This window comes from Bacillus rossius, chromosome 14 (genome assembly GCF_032445375.1).
Source record: "Bacillus rossius redtenbacheri isolate Brsri chromosome 14, Brsri_v3, whole genome shotgun sequence".
Lineage (NCBI taxonomy): Eukaryota > Metazoa > Arthropoda > Insecta > Phasmatodea > Bacillidae > Bacillus > Bacillus rossius.
Genome location: NC_086341.1, coordinates 10,582,358 through 10,599,052, shown reverse-complemented (window position 1 = coordinate 10,599,052; position 16,695 = coordinate 10,582,358). Strand labels below are relative to the sequence as shown.

The 16,695-nt window shown below is 39.3% G+C and overlaps 1 protein-coding gene across 1 annotated transcript in view; it reads right to left on the bottom strand.

Annotated features, from left to right (window-relative positions):
- Positions 1-16,695, bottom strand: part of LOC134539132 (cleavage and polyadenylation specificity factor subunit 1) — a 64,930-nt gene that overhangs the window by 16,504 nt on the left and 31,731 nt on the right. Inside the window, exons 13-20 of the mRNA XM_063380880.1 lie at positions 16,374-16,501; positions 15,587-15,715; positions 13,704-13,917; positions 8,368-8,540; positions 6,499-6,586; positions 5,711-5,863; positions 4,156-4,341; positions 2,862-2,951 (exon numbers count right to left, since the gene is read on the bottom strand). Coding sequence (XP_063236950.1) covers positions 2,862-2,951; positions 4,156-4,341; positions 5,711-5,863; positions 6,499-6,586; positions 8,368-8,540; positions 13,704-13,917; positions 15,587-15,715; positions 16,374-16,501 — 1,161 coding nt within the window. The remainder of the gene's footprint in view (positions 1-2,861; positions 2,952-4,155; positions 4,342-5,710; positions 5,864-6,498; positions 6,587-8,367; positions 8,541-13,703; positions 13,918-15,586; positions 15,716-16,373; positions 16,502-16,695) is intronic.

Below are 16,695 nucleotides of genomic sequence, written 5' to 3'. Positions count from 1 at the left end.
CGATCTCGCGGCGCTGTTACAGTCGCAGTCTCCAGCCTGGACCGACAGGGACCAGCGTACCTTCGGTGCTGCTCACCTCCGTGTCCGAGTCGCAGTGAGGGCATTCTGCATGGCCTCTGTCTTTGCCACAACCCCTTCTGACCACATGCAGCGTCTAAGTTCAGAGTTTGGAAGAGAGGGGTTTGCAGCAGTACGGGCCTGATACATAGACCTTCAAACCACTTCCAATGTCGTCCGGGCAACGAACGCATCGTATCGATGCTAACGTACCTCACCGTTTTATAACTGCGTACATTCTAGAGGTGAGTCGTTACATTAGATTTTATTAACCAAGATCAGTTCACCATTCGTGTGGTGATGCCGCCCAAAAATTCAGCAAACATTATTCAACATGTATTTAAATGTACTGCAAATGTGTTCAGACATATATTAGTTCTGCAAATTGATTTCAACGAGTAAAATGGTAGTCAGCAAACACATTTACCTGTTTGGAGGAAAAAAAAAATATTTTGAATATACTCTCTTATAGAAAAGAAAAGTATCTGACAAGTATTATTAAATTAGCGCTCTGTTTTACTGGAACGAATTAGGGCGTTAGTTTGAGAGGCTGATGTTACAGGGTTTGTCTAGATAGTCAGCATAAAAAAATGTGAAAGTTTTTTTTTAAAATTGCTTCAACTGTGTTTTTTCGATTATCCACGGACCCCGTGCCAGTCATTACCACGGATGATCGAGAGTCCACTGTACTTCTGTCAGATTTGAGACAAGTTACACGACACAGATCAGCCTCTCCCTTTACTCTGCGCATCACTTTTCTCGTGCCTGGGGAAAGCCAGCATCTGCTTGTGTGCACTGCCGGGCGCACCGTATGGGCACCGTGATGTACACAGCAAAGAGAACTGGCAGCATCATCATCACCATCACTTTTTTCAATTTTATTCACATCTTGGTGTTGAAACATTTTTATTGTATCAGTCGTAAATGTTTTACGAAAAAAAAAATTTGTAAAGTACTAACACATATTTAAAGTAAGCCATGTATATAGGCCTAACGATACTAATCAACTTCTTTGAATTATTCTTGCATTGGGGAATATTAATATAAAACATTTTTATGGACGTGACTGTATGTCATAGACACTCCACAAGACTGTCTCGTCGGTGCGCTGTGCTCGTCTGTGCAGTGGTATTTTTTCAGACTTATTCCTTCCACGGAATCCTCTATACTGCGTATGTATTCACGCATTTGACATCAGTTGATTTTGACTTGTCTTTCTGTGTGTTTGTGTATTTATGTCTTGTCAATTTTTATTGTTTCTTTAAGAAAAACAGAGGGAAAAAAAATGGTTTGTGTCCATAAAAATATATTAAAACTAATCAACTTGCAGATCAACTACAAAACATTTCCTTGATTCATTTTTCTAGTCTTTGAAATCATCTAAATGAAAGATTACCTAATCAAGCAGCAAACCGCAGAAAGGTTAAAAAACTATTTTTAGCTACCGAAAAGTACATACTAAATTTAGCATATATTCTTACATTTGAATTTTAATAAAAAAATTTCTTCGCACAATTTATGTACTTAATTACAACTTTGTAAATTATGTTCAAATTGAGAGATGATTAATTACCACTAAGAAAATAAATATTAACACTAAACTTAATACCAGTCTTGTACAGTTAAAATAACATGAACAAAATGAATGAATTAGGAATTAACTGACTAAAGCTGAATACCTTGTCAACATTAGGGCCATTAGTTGATTAAAAATGAGATGGGTTATGGAGCATCGATGAAATTATCAGGTGGGGGAACCTGGAATATCTGTTCACGGTACCATCCGGCACGATTCCCACCAGCAAAAAGATGGGTACAACCTGCTTCGAATCGAAACCCAAACTGCCTTCAGGGACCGGAAAGTTACTTTTAAAAAGTAACTCAGTTACAGTTACAAATACTCCATTGGAAATGTAACCCTGTTACAACTACAAGTTACGGTACTGAAAATGAACCAGTTACAGTTACAGTTCTGAGAAAAGTAACTGTAAGTTACTTTAACAGTTACTTTGTGAAAAACTTAAAATGTGATACGTAATATTGTTATAATTAAAAGCTAATAAAACATATTGTGTTTAGTAAATATATGTTTATTTAAACTGAAAAAATTTATATAGGTCTTAAATTACATTGAGTAATTAGTTCACACTACAAAATTGTTCGCAGAACCACACAACAAGCACTTCACAATAAGGTTATTTTTATCACTCGACCGAACTTCGAAAAAATTAGAATATGAAGGCCACGGCAAAGAAAATTCTGGACTGCTTTCTCGGCTTCTCGCTTCATTAGATTCTGTCAATGCTTTCGCACATGTGCACAGGTAGGTTAATTAATTAAACACAGCAGTAAACCCGCATGTTGCAAATATTAAATAAATGACAATCAAAACAAAATACGAGCGCAGGCTAGCCAACAGCAGTTTTACAAGTACAAGCAATACCATCGCAAATAATATGATTGTCGGGATTTTCGTTCTGGTATTGAAAAAATCAACAAATTGTTGTTCGTTCGATAAGAAATATATTAAAAAAATGTAACGCAAGAAGTAACGACAATTATCGTTACTTTAAGGCAGAAAAATGTAATTCAGTTACAGTTACTGAAAACTTAATATATTGCGTTACCACGATCGTTACCATAAAAAGTAACTGTTACAAATAACATCGTTACTAGTAGCGCGTTACTTCCAGTCCCTGACTGCCTTGGTAGGGAGCAACTATCTGACCAGTCTACAGTTATGTATCACATTGGCATAATTGGACCATAATTAGTAATTAGAAGAAGAAAAAAATCATTTGTACCTCCCATGACACTGGAGAGAACAGCAAGACACTAAACCGCTCCTGAAGTGGAAGTGAGAAGCGTTCATTCCTTTCTTCAATTGTAAGTTCCTGCAAATTCACACATGCAAAATTAGCAGCATTACAAAATTTAAACCAACCACATAGAATATTATTATTTTTAGGTGACATTTATCTCCAATAATTCTGTAATTATAAAAATGACTGAAGTGAAACAATACACTTAACTTAGAAAAGTTAGTTGGCTGCATAGTGTTTCTAATAAACAATCATATAAAAGAAACAATATCAAAGATAAACTAAAACTATAAAAATTAGTAATGGGTCAGATACCATAAAATTTTCTCCAATCCAAATCTATAATTTGTGTACCTCAAATACACCCATTGAATCTGAATCTAGGTGTCAAGGGCCAAAAATAAAATAATATACACAAAATTAATATATAACTAGGGTTTTATTAGCATTCAATCCTTTAAAAATTTGTTTCACAAACTAAGTTTCCAGAATTAATAACTACTGTAATTTTATTTATATATTACATGATAAAACTACAATATCCGGGGAATGGTAACAGGATAGTTATGAAGTAAAAAAAACTGGCCTATTAACCTTCAGAGGTTATAGTGTTTTTTTTTTTTTTTTACATTATTTCCCCTTAATTTCCTTAATATATTATCCCTTGAATATTTAATCCTTCGAATACTAAGGATTTGATAGCATTTTAAGATTTAAGGATTTGAGGATTTGATTGACCCATACCTATAATGAATAACAAAAATTGAAGGTGAAATGGCACTAGGTCTATTGTACAGAACCTTCCCAGAATTTACTTGCAGCAATCTGAGAGAGAGGGAGAGAGAGGGAGAGAGAGGGAGAGGGAGAGGGAGAGAGAAGGGGAGAGAGGGAGAGGGGGAGGGAGAGGGAGGGAGAAGGAGAGAGAGGGAGATAGAGGGAGGGAGGAGAGATGGAGGGAGAGGGAGGGAGGGGGGTACAGGGAGAAGGATAGAGGGAGAGAGAGAGAGAGAGAGAGAGGTGGAGAGAGCGAGAGAGGAAGAGAGGGGGGAAGGGGGAGAGAGAGAGCAAGAGAGGGAGAGGGGGAAGGGGGAGGGAGAGCGAGGGAGAGAGGGGGAGAGCGAGGGAGAGAGAGGGAGAGGGAGGGAGAGGTGGAGAGAGGGAGAGAGAGAAGGGAAAAAAAAAAATTAAATAGGGTTCGCCAGAGTGAAATTTGAACTCATGTCCTTAGTGCGACACAAACGTCACTCTGCTCGGGTCTGAGAGAGGACCACGCCACCTTGTCCTCCCCGTTGAAGCGGTAGTACTTGTTGGTGGGCTCCGCCTGGCTGGTGACCACGCAGTAGGTCTTGCTCTCCAGGTGGTATGTGGCGAAGTGCGGCGTGCAGCGCAGGGGCACCTTCCTCACGGGCCAGGGCGCGTCGTACGAGAGGTGCGTCGGCAGCACGCAGATGCGAAGCTCCCCCTGCGCTCACGACACACCTGCTGCTCAAGCCAACCCATCATTGTACCCACTAGACACACTCCCTCAGTATCCGGATGTCTGTAAAAAAAACTGGTGAACCAATTTCACTGCTTTTTCCAGACCATTTAGTACAATTTCCTCACAACTTTTTTTAAACTCAAACTGTGATACCTAATGAGCAAAAATAAACTGAGCTAACAGTGGCGGATCCAAGGGGGGGAACACCAGGGGCAAGTGCCTCCCCCGAAACACCAGCTGTCTGCTACATTAATATTGCCGACAAAAATGATTGTTTCTGAAACCAATAAAATATTTTGATATAATTAATTAATTTCTTGTAGAATCATAAAATCTGGTGGTTGGATGTTACGTGTATAGTGTCAGTAGATTAAATACAAATTTAGTAATTTTAAGACTTTTTTTTCTCTGGCTACTCTGAAATCCTAGAGTGCCCCCTCCGAGGTGAACCTCTTGATCCGCCATTGTGAGCTAATGTATTACAAAATAGATCTACTATTATATACTACTATGCAACTATGACTGAAGCGAAACATAGAAAAAAAAAACTAAACGCAAGTTAGCAAAATGCTAATGGTGATTGAAGTAAAATGAATTCCAGGAACATTCTTGTTTATTTTGGGGTATTTTTCATGATTTTCGTGACCACTAGTTCAATTGTTGATTTTTGTAACCAGTAGAAACCCTGCATTATTACTGAATGACAATTAGCTACAGTGTGTCCCAGGGCCAGAACACAAATACTATTGAGATTATAGCAACTGTACTTCCAGCAACGTGTGTTTTAGTGGTTATAAAGTGTACACACAATTACTTCTAATTTCAACCAGTTTTGAAAAAGAGAGCAATTCCATTTTATGATGAAACAGTCTGAAAATGATTAATAGTCCTAGTTAATTTTTTTTCCTACTTGGATCACTAATGCTAATCACCATCTTGTTATGAATGTACTTATGTCGAAGTGCTGATCACACATTGCTGTTATACTAATTGTATAGTTTGATCAAATGTAAGCGACTCCTTGTTTTGGGTATCAAAAAGCAAAAAAAATTTGCAACTGGGTTCCTAAAGAAGGTTTTGTCCCTATTTAAAAGCACCAAGAATAAAAAAATTACAAAAATACTGCTTTAAGTTATGTTCTTATTTCAGTATTTCAAACTTACCCTTATTTCCCGCCTATATTTTACATCCATAAGTTTTCATACTATGCACATTTAAACTGGTACTGGTACATCTCTAATAAGAATGAAAGCATTTAATACAAAAATTCAATTAAATGAATGTTTCCATTAATTCAGAAACATTCCCAGCAAAACAAAAGATAGAAGATTCAAAATACAATAAAATTTACCTTCTTGTTGAAATAAAGGAAGCCCTGGGGGCAGTTCACATTGTGGAACGGGGCGAAACACGTTACGGGGCCGTCTATTCCCATAGGGTGCGTACGCAGCTCCCCGCGAGACGTCAGGAACAGCCAATGAGGGTTGGGGCCACAGATAAACACCTGCACACAGAATATCCAACAAACCTGTACAATCAACTTATCAAACCCTCAAGGGAAAAAAAAAATTGGTTGACTGTAAAGTCTGTTTACAGACGATAGTTTAACGTGACAACGTCATAACAAAACATTGATGAAATGATCGCATACTTTTATGAATAAAATTTAATCATTTTTATTGAGTTATCACTATTTTGTATAGATACAAAGAAGGAGTGAAAACAATCTACAATTTAATTGATAAATTTACTTTTATTTGCACTCATTAATTCAAATGTTTATTACTTTAACAAAGAGATTATTTTAACTATAACTTTTATACATGTTTGCTATTTTACTTCTTCCAATCTGTGTTATTCTGTTAAGAATAGGACGATGACAGGAAAAGTAGGAAACGAATGGGAGTGTTTCAAGTTTAATGTGCTTCAAAAAAGTCAAATCGATGGTTGTTCCAATCGAGTGGAAGAGAGATAGATGCGGCGCAAGCGTTCAATGAGCGTAATGGGGGACAGTGTAATGGGACAATGTGCATAACGGGACACTTTTTCGTGCATGCAGCCGGCGTTCATCGATTTATTAGATGTTGTCACGTCAAAAACATTGTGTCGAAACCTTCGCTCTTAAGACTTAAACCATACCCCATTGTAGCCAGCAATGTTGCTGAAGTATCTGAATCGTGAAACATGTGATGATGCAGACTGGTCTTCACTCAGGTTCATTTTCGACCTGAAAAATGAAACAAACACACACTCTTTTTATTATAATTATTCCACCTAACTGGCAGTTTGTTATTTCAGTTATTTTTAATAAATAAATTCCATGGAAGGGACCCCGAGGATGTTCTAGGAACATTAACAGATTAATTCTTTGTCCCGAAATCCCTGCCATTTTTTTTGCCCCTCTTTTAATTAGGAGGCAGGGATGATACTTGAAATAAATATAGACCTAAGGAAAAATCAAATAGATTTTAAAATTTTTCATTAAAAACAAATACCACAGTTTAAATGGCGAACTGTACGTGTTTGCTACCACTTTTTCAGCCCTACATCAATTTTAACTTAAACAAGTATATCATGTGTTAATATTGGTTAAAATGAGTTGAAACCATTATCCACTATATACTACCTAACTTGCAACTGCTTAGTGTTCTGCTACTGCTATAATAGATTTTATTATTTCTTTTATAATTTACTAAGTTTCCTGTTAACAGATATTAAATTATTCTCAAAATTTTTTATGTGCCTAAATTTAATATTATTTCAGCTAAAAAACAGTTGTTTTTGTGTAAACTAGACTTAGCTCCACCACAGGATTTAATTTCTGTGCAACTGAAGCAACCTAGATGCAAAGTTACTTGTTTGTGGTGGAATTATGGTGGAGTGGGGCACTCAGAAAACATACTGAACCAATAAACACGCCATTTAATCGGTAATTCTGTATCTTTGGTGTGAGTGGAAATTGTTTCGTGGTTAACAAAAGAACCGAAAACCCATTTTTAAAAACCTGAACCAAACCAAGAACCAGGACAAAAGACTAACCAGCACATCACTGGTGAATAGTTTGATATGTGATTCGAATTAAAAATACAGGATTCGCATAAGCCTACACAATGCATGTGTGAGGGGAATGGGAGTACCCTTAAAAAGTACACTGTGCCATAGTAACGTTCGCTAGATTTCCTAATAGCAAAAAGAAAAAAAAAAGAAAAAAAAAAGCGTGAAGTCCAGGTGCGACAAAAATGAAACTTTTTGCTTATTAGGTATGGATAGAAATAAACTATTAGTATTTTTTAATTCAACAAGAGATAATAATTTAGAATAGTAAGAATGTAGATATAATGATCTCAAATGAAAATAAATAAGGTAGCGTTAAATTGATAGCCATTACAAAAAACCGAGGAGCAGACAAACACGAGCAGCGTTACGAGAATTCCGTGGCATCACCGCTGTTATCTTTTCTACCTCTGCCCTGCAGTCTTCCCATCCAGCCGTTACACAACTAGCGTATAGCATGCAACGCTACGTATATATACCTCCCTTTTTCCATCTTCCATTTTTGACCCCTAGCACATGCGTTGGAAAGGCCAGGGGCGCACCAACAGGGGGGGGGGGGAGGGTATTTTGCCCCCCCCCCCCCCCCCTCTCTGAAACCTTGAAGTGGGGGCAAACGGGGGTAAAGAAAGTGCTGTTTAATCAATTTTTAAATAATAAAACTGTTTAAATAGCACCATTTTCCACCTTGAAATACAAATTTTCCCGGGGGAGGACCCCCGGACCCCCCCGCTTCAATAGGGGGGATAGATGATTCTTTATAAAAAGGTATATTGCCCCCCCCCTTTGAAAATTCAGTTGTTGGGAGAGGCATTGCCGCTGACGCACTCTCCTCCTCTACCAGTTCCCGCACCACACAGCTGACTATTCCCCTCATAACGCTTGAAAATTTTAGCTCCCTGAGCAAAGAATCGGATGCGACCCCGGGCGAGCAGTCCGACCGGGAGGAGCACCCACCCCGACGACCGCTCCCGGGGCAGGATGCTGTGCGTGAGGCGGCGGAAGCGCAGCTTGAGGCTCCCCTTGGGGTAGCGGTACGCCTGGTACAGCAGCAGCTCGTCGTCCAGCCGCGCCAAGAGCACGGGACGGCTGCCGTGGTGTCCCAGGGCCACCATCAGGATCTCCTGCACCTGCGCGCAAAACACCCCTCGCGTTCCTGATGCCAGCTTTCGGACACAACGCCGTTGCCGAGCAATGGCGTTATGTCCGAAAGCTCGCATCGAGCCATGCGCTCCCACCGCACAAATCTTTCAAAGATAATACCGATGCCCGGTATGGACCCGGTATGCATATCTCTCTGAGGAAGTTGAAAAAAGAAATGATTGATCCATCACAATGTTCCAATGCTGAGCAATGGCGTATGTCCGAAAGCTCACATCGAGTCATGCGCTCCAACTGCACAAATCTTTCAAAGATAATATCAAATGCCCGGTATGGACCCGGTATGCATATCTCCCTGAGGAAGTTGGAAAAGAAAATGATTGATCCAACACAATGTTCCAATGCTGAGCAATGGCATACGTCCAAAAGCTCACATCGAGTCATGCACTCCCACTGCAAAAATCTTTCAAAGATAATATCAATGCCCGGTATGGACCCGGTATGCATATCTCCCTGAGGAAGTTGGAAAAGAAAATGATTGATCCAACACAATGTTCCAATGCTGAGCAATGGCATACGTCCAAAAGCTCACATCAAGTCATGCACTCCCACTGCACAAATCTTTCAAAGATAATATCGATGCCCGGTATGGACCCGGTATGCATATCTCTCTAGGAGGAAGTTGGAAAAGAAAATGATTGATCCATCACAATGTTCCAATGCTGAGCAATGGCATACGTCCAAAAGCTCACATCGAGTCATGCACTCCCACTGCACAAATCTTTCAAAGATAATATCGATGCCCGGTATGGACCCGGTATGCATATCTCTCTAGGAGGAAGTTGGAAAAGAAAATGATTGATCCATCACAATGTTCCAATGCTGAGCAATGGCGTATGTCCAAAAGCTCACATCAAGTCATGCACTCCCATTGCACAAATCTTTCATGTTCCTTCCGGGCTGTCGCTCTGCCGAAAGTAGTGAGTCAAGGGCCCCGCCCACCTGGGCACACACACACACGGTGTGCTGAGCTTCCGAAGGAAAAAAATAAACCTATCTGAAAACTGCTCACGATATCTGAGTGGAATCTGTCTACGAAAAGTGTTTAAGAATATACTGAAGACAGATGAGTAGTTCTGTTGCATACTTTTTTTTTTGTATTTTTAGTAGAATGAAAAGGACTAAGACACATGTTTTCTGAATAATTTTAAAGCATTCAAGCGTCTTGTATAGATTCTTTATCTTCATTTCTCCGCCATATATAATGTTATCATTACCACTTAAATTTCACAGTTGCCCTATCCACGGCGAGAAGATTACGCGTCAATCCACAGACTTGCGCTTAGAGGCAACACCGTGCTAGAAGCACCAGCAAGCATCGCATTTATCATCCCGCCTCACCAGCTCAAATAAACCTCTGACCAAGCGAGCCCCTTAACAAGAGTGTTCACTCAAATCTGTAATCTAATTTCCCAGTATACTCTCTGACCAAAATCTCACATTCTGCTGGCTAATGTTTTAAAATAATTTACATATGTTGCAATTTTTTAAAAGAGATAAAATCTAGCCTCTACCATTCCCATGGCTGGCTTAGTTATCTCTCTATTTTCTTTATTTCAAACAGAACCTTGAACTATGCCTAATTGTAATTATAGCATGCACTATGCACTAAAAATAACCACCTGAAAAAAAAATGCTATCACAATCTGGGTGATGGCAGACTGAAGAATGACATTTTCCCCTAAAAATTATGAACTATCACTTGGGAATTCACATCAAAATTTTGTTTTAGGAATTAAAGTAAATTCCGCCGACGTTTACCTGATTTTTCAGAATGTGGACACTTTGTCAACACTTTCCAGAATCTTCTCTAACGCACAATCAGATATCCTATCAGTCAACACAGGCATTATCCGGGCAGCTAATTTCCTTTACGGTAAGTACATTCGCTCTCTTGCTTATGATTACCAACCGTTCTGACACGTGTGGTGTTTTAATGAGGAAATGACTAAGAAAAAAAAACCAAATTCAAGCCATCTGACCATGAAGCGTAATTATAATTATATGCAGGAACGAGAATAAATTTATTCAGAAATTTTTAAAAATAAATTTTTCAAGAATGGTAAGAAGTTCACAACCACAACACACTAACCCATTTTACAGGGCCCCAAACCTGTGAGAACAGCTTGTGGCCATTGGCCAGGCCCCGATCTCTTTCAACCTTTATCGGTTAAAAGGTTAAATTATTTTAACTAACTAAATTATACATTTCTGATTTATGATTTTAGGCAGCCCAGTTGTTAACAGGTTTCTTTAGTGATATGTATGTCAAATCCCAATTTTCTCGAATCCTAATCTCGAAATCGAATCCCAAAGAGTACCTCGAATACACTCATCGAATCCAAATCTAGGTCTCAAGGGTCAAAAATAAATAATGACAAGAACTAAAAATGTCAGCCAATGTTTGCTTTACAAACTAAGTTTTCAGAATCAATACTAATTGTACCTTTTTTTTATGTAATTACAGTAAACTCCCGGTATACCGCGCCCCGATAGATCGCGGAATCGGGTATATCGCGGGTCAAACCATGTCCCCCAATCAGAAATGAATAATAATAATAATAATAATAACACAGTAGAACCTCGTTAATTCGTGATGGTCGGGACCGAGATAATCACGGATTATCGAATTTCACGGACTAGCGATTAAAAGCCCGGAAGGTCTTGTCAAGCTTCTCAGATACCGGCGTGCAGCTGGGTTAAGGCCAAGGTCATGTGACGTAACATCTACCGAGGCTTACTGCGCCATGGCAGCAGATGGATAAAAAATAGTAAACTCTCCATTATTCGTGTTAATTGGGACCCACCGATGCCCGGCTAGTTAAAATCCTGTAAAAAAAAAAGTAATAAACCCGGATAATCCGTTCACGGTAAAGACCGTCTTCGAATTAGTCTCGGCTTAAAAAAATACGGCACTGCCTAGCCATTAGTTCAGGGTCATTTACAACAGCCGAAGAGAGAAATATAAGATCGTGCTGAACTTGCACACATAAATTTTGGGTAGCCCCCCCCCCCCCCCCCCTTCCTTTCAATCTTCCCACTTCGTCCAGCCGAATGCCAGCCAGACACGTCACTCGCCAGGCGCCTGCCTTGCGTTGGCGGGTGGAAACAAACAAAGGGAGACGGGAAGCAGAAGTCAGGACATCCCCCTCAAGTTTAAAGAGTGACAAATGTGACAGCTGAAAGGGGGACGACACAAAGGGTCGGTACAAACAGCGTTGCAGAGTTTGGCGGCCCATGCGAAGGCTTGCAGTGTTTGCCGGCCGCCGGCCCGCGTGACGTTAATTTTAAGCGCTGACAATTTTTACTTCTCTTTTTTTTTCTGCACTTTTAAATCGTCCCGGATTATCCGATTCCCGAATTAGCGCATCACGGATTAACGAGTTTCTACTGTAATAATAATGGAATAAATGATTGACAGCCGATTAGGATAATTTTGCGTTGTAACTCACAAACTAAGCATCGGGCAGAAAAAAGCCTAGGCGTAGAAAATGTCCGCAGTGAAATTCTAAACAAGATATCTCCGTACATTATTCCTCTATCTTGTAGTGTTTTCAAATTATGATCCAATCCAGACCAGCGTTATTTTCTGAAACATTAGTTCTTAACATTTTTTTTAACCCACAAATAAAGCATCGGACAGGGGACCCGATAAAGCCTACCGTCCAGCGACATTATCCAGCGTGACTCGGCTGGGGATTGATTTTGGATAGGTTTGGTTGACGGCAAGCGCTTGGAGGGGAGAGGCGAGCCGAGAATATGCGACCAAGACACCCGGGTAGAGCGGTAGACGGGAGGAGTGGAATATAAGCGCCAGTGATGAGAGGGGCGATTAAGCCGAAAGGGGGGGAAGTCTGGTGACCTTGAGTAGTTAACTCATTTCCGTCTGCACACTTCTCGTGGTCACGTGTGTTGACAAGCGGAGACATATAAATGTTTTGTTACAACTTGAACCTACAGACGTAATATTATTCGTTGTATTATACACGTTCATCTTTTTACTTTGGTATAATGTTTTAACATTAAATAATAAAGTAAATCAGCTAGCGTAATTTTAATCTTTGCCGAGGAATTCCCAGTGGTCCAATACTTACGTGAACCATACTGTACCACTTTTGCCGTGAGGTAGTAAACAAGCCCCGGATATGTTTATGTGTAGCGGCCTCGCGACCTTTAACCAGAGGCTGGGGAATATAACACTTGCCGATCCGAGCCACACACACTTAGCAACTCGACAAAGCGTTTGATGGAATAAGTAAAGACAACGTTTAACAGACTTTTTAATACGGCGCCACTGATTGCGCTAAAATTATTTTGGCGCAATTTTTGTATCCCACATGTGACCATTTATAATTTACTGTAAGCATGGATAACAAAGTTTAACCACTTTACACGATAGACGATTCTTTATTTTATATTGTACGAATGCTAGAATAGTTTTTCACGTATCTGCTGCATACTTCTGCAAAAGACACGCTATTTGTAAGTACGTAAATCTAGAATTTTTATTTTGTCAATCAAACTCGGTACTTTGCGATTCATATTCGGTTTGAAGTATTACTATGGCCTTTCTATTTAGAAGACTTTGACCACAAAATCGTGTGTAACCGCACACACTGCACTTACTTTGTTACGGACACTCAGACGAAGCAGATACTGTGGCTGACACCACGAGACTGGCAGCAGCTTGTGTGCCGCACGTGTGTATGGCGGCGTGTGGCGCGCTCGTAGGCCGTGCGACAAACAGTGCGCGGCATGCGGAAAAATAAAAAATAAAATTCAACATTTAATATTTATATTTACAATTTATTATTTTTATTTTTTCACCCGCGTTTAGTGAAAACTGCGGATGCAAAGTCCGCACAAAGGCCGTCTATACTGTGCGTGCTTGCCGACCTATTAGAACACAGGCGGTGTTTTATGCCTTTTGACCTTGGTCACATCGAAACATCGCGGTTATGCAACAACGCGGGTAAAAGTTATGTCCCCCGACAACCGCGTTAAATAGGGAGTGTACTGTACATGTTTAATTACAATATCTTGGGGCACGGTAACATGATTGGTATGAATTTTTGAAATTGTTCCTTGTTTTGCGAAGGAGTCGGACAGCTCTCAGCCGGGCCCGGTGTCACCTCTCTGTCGACGGAGGGGTCGGCCGGTCCCGCCGGGGAGGCCTGGGACGGCTCCAGGCTGTTGGCCAGCACGCGGTGGCCGTGCCCGAAGCCGCGCACCACGTAGCTCAGCTGGAAGTCCGGGAGCGTGTAGAGCTCCAGGCTGCCGTTCTCCCGCACCAGGAACAGCCAGTACGTCGGCTTCACCTCCTGCATCTGCAGCCGCTTCCTCCACCTTTGCACCACACCACACATCAACAACTTGAATATGTTGTGGAGGAAAGATTATTGGTTCAGAGTCATAAAACACCTTAGGGAGGACTAAATACAGCACAATTTGCTGTTAAAAAAAACTGGGTTGTCTGTAAAGTCGGTTTACGGACGATAATTTTAACGTGATAACGTCATACGAAAACATTGATGAAAAATTGCACACTTTTTAATTTTCAAATATTATTTACAGTTTTTGAAAATTTTATTAAAATTTTTTTTTTTAAATATAATCACAAACAATTAGTTATATGAATAAACAGAAATCAAATCAATGTCAGTAAATTGTTAATTTTGAAATGACGAAATTGGACAAATAAATCAAATTTTTTTTTTAAAATTGCTGCTTTTAAAAAAAAAACCGCCTTAACCTGTTTGATATTATAGAAGATTTTCTCGCACGGTGGTTGGCCGGTTCTTGCACGCTCGGTTCAGGCGGAATGTCACGATGAGTCATGCTTTTTCGTGCGTGCAGCCGGCGTTCATGGATTTATAAGACGTTATCACGTCAAAAAAAGTTAGCGAGTCTTTCAGTAGGTACTCACGAGTGACGCGTAACATATAACCTTGGTAACGAGCAAATTCATGTGTTCTCAAGTTGCAAATACACTTATAATATGAAACCCACACACAAAGTTTAACGTAGAATCCAAAATCATGCCAAGCGTGATAAATACATGCAAATTTGTGTTTTCATCTGTATTTCTGGATACAAATCACACATAATTTCTTCACTGGATGGCTGTGATTCAAGTGCTACAGTAAACATGAACCTTGAATAAACTTACCCAATCACGAAACACAGAAGATAATAGAGTGTTTTAACACACAGCTGGTCAGGGAATCTTTTAATGAAAAGTACATACATAGTCCTATCAATAGGTTATTGATAAATGGTGTTACCCAAAAGATATATGTACGCACACAGCCTTAGTCATAAAGGTATAAAGAAACAATCCATACTTGGGCACATGTACTCAACTCATGTTTTGCAACAAATTAATATTTCTAATCGAGTCCTGTAAATTTCAGTTTTGAACAATATGAATAAATGAATAAATGATTTACAATCCCGAACAGAAGACATAATGTAAACTACTAGCTAAATGAAGTACTAAATACTATGCATTAGCATTAAGTGATGGGTCGAATCCTAATTTTCTTGTATCTCAAACTCAAATTCGAATCTCCAAGAGTATTTTGAATATACACCTCGAATCCAAATTTAGGTGTCACAGGTCCAAAATAAAATAATGTATAATAAATGAAAAATACTAACTATTGTGTTGTTGAAATAGTTAACCCTTTAAATGTTTTATTCATGAACTATGCTTCCAGAATCAAAACATATTGTAATTTTATTTACATGATTACATGTTAAACGTAGGTACACTATATGGAAGGATTGTAATAGGATAGGTATCACGAAAAAAATTAACCTATTTAACTTCAGCAGTTATCAGTGTTGAATATTTAATTTACTGTATTTCCTCCAATATTTTTCATCGAATCCTTTCCCTAGAATATCGAATCCTTAGAATATTACGGGTTTGATGGTATTTGAGGATATGATTGGCTCATCTCTGATCAGCGTAAAAACCATTTGGCGTATACAAGTAGGTGGATCATCTTACCATGGGACTTCGACCTCCACCACTTCACTTATCGCAGGATCGACTTTCTTCAAGGGCTCCACGGTCATCGGGACAACGAACCCTGGGTCAGGATCCCCGTACAACATCTTGTCCTCGTCGTCAACCTCTCTGGACAAACAAACACACTTTTAAAAATAAAAATTATCACAAACTTAATATAGACATTTTGAAATTTAAATTAATTTTCCTGGAGTTTTAATTTTATGTTATTTAATAAAAAAATGTTTGGCAAAACTTGGGATAGATAATATTTTGCCAGGATTTTATACTTCGTTGAAGATGGATATTTGCTAACAGGTTACAGTCTGTAATGGCTTGAAGGAAAATTACTAATTATTTCACAAGAGCATCTACAAAAGTCATAATTTTTCGCAACACTACATGAATGGTGACATCAGTAAGTGCCCAAAACTAAGTCCTACTCATTGTCAAGACATAAAATACTAAATGAAATCTGTACTTTAAGACGAGGCTTTATATTTTAAAAAACTGAGACAGCAGGGCCTAATCCGGCTTAATGTTGTAAATCTCTAACAGCTTCATTCAAAATGAACTAACGGAACAATTTCCATGGACGTACGTTTTAGTCCCTTTTGAGTAGTAACAGAACAATGACTTAGGGTTTTACCATCTTGCAATTAATGACTAGAGAAGACCACCCTTTAATGCCTCCCTATCTTATTAAACAAAGAAGGGGGTGGGGATAACTTTGGGACACAAAACGGTTGTTGGCCACTACCTGAGGCCCCGTTCCATAAACTCTTACTTTTTGATTGGGTCTGGTTCTTGCTTCGTGATTAATTTCTGCACCACTTCCACTTCTTCATCGGGCAGAGTGGACGAGAACAGCCCACTCACATCTCTGTACGCACACAAGGTCACGATTTGCGGTTTCTTGAAAGTAAAAAAAAAAAACAGACCACAGCATTAATCGTGAAAACACCCCGTTCACGAAAAATTAATCAGCCATCACATAGAACAGATATCGAAACCAAAACAATATCAGGGGCAAAAAATTTGGACTGCTAGAGATGCATCTTGGATTTTTCTCTTATCCTAGAAACATTTCATAATTTGACAGAAATACA